Source organism: Grammomys surdaster, unplaced genomic scaffold (genome assembly GCF_004785775.1).
Source record: "Grammomys surdaster isolate TR1022 unplaced genomic scaffold, NIH_TR_1.0 126079, whole genome shotgun sequence".
Classification (NCBI taxonomy): Eukaryota; Metazoa; Chordata; class Mammalia; order Rodentia; family Muridae; genus Grammomys; species Grammomys surdaster.
Window position 1 is genome coordinate 3320 of NW_021620888.1, and position 2180 is coordinate 5499.

Below are 2180 nucleotides of genomic sequence, written 5' to 3' on the forward strand. Positions count from 1 at the left end.
TGTCAGCCACCACTGCCACCACCTGTCTCAGTATTAGTTTTGAAGACTGTACAGTAACATGTGAGTACACAAAAGAACAGTAAGCCCAGTATTTCACTATCATCTATGCCAGGTAGTATTTCAACCTGTCCTCATCCGTCTGTCCATCTGTCTGTCTATCTGTCTATCTTTAGATAATGTGTCCTGTATCTCAAGCTGGCCTCAAAATCCCTACATAGTCTAGAATGACCATAAACTTTGGAAGGATTTGGGTTGGTTGATTGTATATTGTGTTGTATTTTGTTTTCCTTGGAGACAAACTCTCTCAGTGCAGCCCAGGCCAGCTGCTACCTTGCCATCCCCTTGTCTTAGCCTCCTGAGTGCTGGGATTACAGGGGTTTACCCAGTGTATTCTACACAGGATCAAATCCAAGAGCTTGGTACATGCTAAGCAAACACTAAATAACTGAGCTGCAACCCTGGCCTTGATTTTTTTTTAAAATAGATTTTTTTTTTAATGTGATGAAGAAAAGATGAATTCAGGAAGAAAGTAAAGAGACCAAGAGCATGGGCGTAGTTTTTCTCTAAGACAGTCACTTCATTCTTTTTTAATTTATATTGTTTGTTTACACACATGTAAGTGCATGATGTGTTTGGGTGTTCGGAGCACAGTGTGCATTTAGAGTTTAGAGGATAATTTTATGGGGTTGGTTTCCTCCTTCTCTGTGGAGAGCCGCACGGTGCAGCGCCTTAAAGATGGCGCTGGTTTCCGCCTTCACCCGGCCTGATGGCGGGACTCTCTGTGCCTTATTTGGCTCAGGCTGATGACCTGGCTTGGTTTCCGCAGATGTGTGCCTATAGGTATTTGCCATGTGGCATTCCTGAGGTCTGCACCGATGAAGTATTTAGCCTGTGGGCAGGGGCTCCCTGGGGTCAGAAGATTGTTAGAAGGGTCCTGAATAAACTGTAGAAGAAGAGCTGGTGTCGCGTCGCGTCTTCCTTGCAGGACGAGGGGGAATGCATCACTTCTCCTTTTACCTTATTTTGAAGTAGCATTTTGGCTTTTGTATGTGTGTTTGTGAGCTCAGAGACCACATGTGGCTACCAGAGAACAACTTAGAGATTTGCTCCTTCTTTCCACCATGTGGTTCTGTGGCAAGAACTCAGGGTACCATGGTTGGCCTCCAGCACCTTGATCCATTATGTCATCTTGCTGGCTCTCCTCTATCTCTGCGTGCTTTGTTGAGCTCACAACGACTTGAAACTCCAGCTCCAGGGGGGATCTGACACCTCTGGCTTCCCTAAGCACCTGCACTAATGTTCACTTTCCTACATGTAGACACACACATAATTAAAAATTATAAAAATAGATCAAAAAAGATTTTTTTCCTCATCCACAGGAATCCTAAGTCCCTTACACCCGTGTCTGCTTTCTAAACCCAAGCTCGTGACCTAACCTGTGAGACAAATGGTGAATTCTGCTTATTGTTGAGCTACGTTAAGGCACTTTGGTTGGATGTCAGTGAATAGCATCAGAATACCAGGCCAGTGACACCTACAAGGACTTGGAAGGATGCAAAGGGTCCTTGAGCTCCTGGGAGGCAGGCACTGCCATTGACCTTCTCCATCTATTTTCTTCTCTGGCCAATGGACTTCACAGCCCTAAAAAGCTTGTGGCATAAGCGTACCTGTCACATTTGCTCGGATTTCATGGAAGACCCAGTGACCACTAGGTGTGGGCACAACTTCTGTCATGCCTGCTTCAGTTTGTTCTGGAATGATCTAAAAGATATCTTCCCCTGCCCCGTCTGTCAGATTCACTTTCCACAGAGAAGCTTCAGCAAGAACCACCAGTTCCATAACATGACTGAAATGATTAGGCTCCCGCAGAAGAGACAGAGCAAGAGGAAGAGGCAGGAAGAACACACAGTGTGTCAGAAGCACGATCAGCCTCTGGTCTTGTTCTGCGTGAAGGATCGGGATGTCTTATGTACCCAGTGTAGTCTCTCTGTCGAACACCAGGGTCATTACACCTGCTCCATTAAGAAAGCCGGCTCGTATCACAGGAAACATCTAGAGTGCATCACTGAAACCTTTAATTGCAAAGTGAAACAAGTCACAAAACAGCTAGCTCTGCAGCACAGAAGAGTTCTTGAACTGAGGGAGGAGACTGAATGTAAAAAAGAGAGAGATAAGTCATC

General features: G+C 45.4%; 1 protein-coding gene across 1 annotated transcript; it reads left to right on the forward strand.

Moving 5' to 3' along the window:
- Positions 1-1626: 1626 nt before the first annotated feature.
- On the forward strand, positions 1627-2174 carry Trim61 (tripartite motif containing 61; the record flags this gene model as incomplete). The annotated part of the gene is made up of 1 exon (XM_028755725.1): positions 1627-2174. A coding segment is annotated over exon 1 (548 nt), but the record flags the coding sequence as incomplete, so codon positions are not given.
- Between the last annotated feature and the right edge of the window lie 6 nt (positions 2175-2180).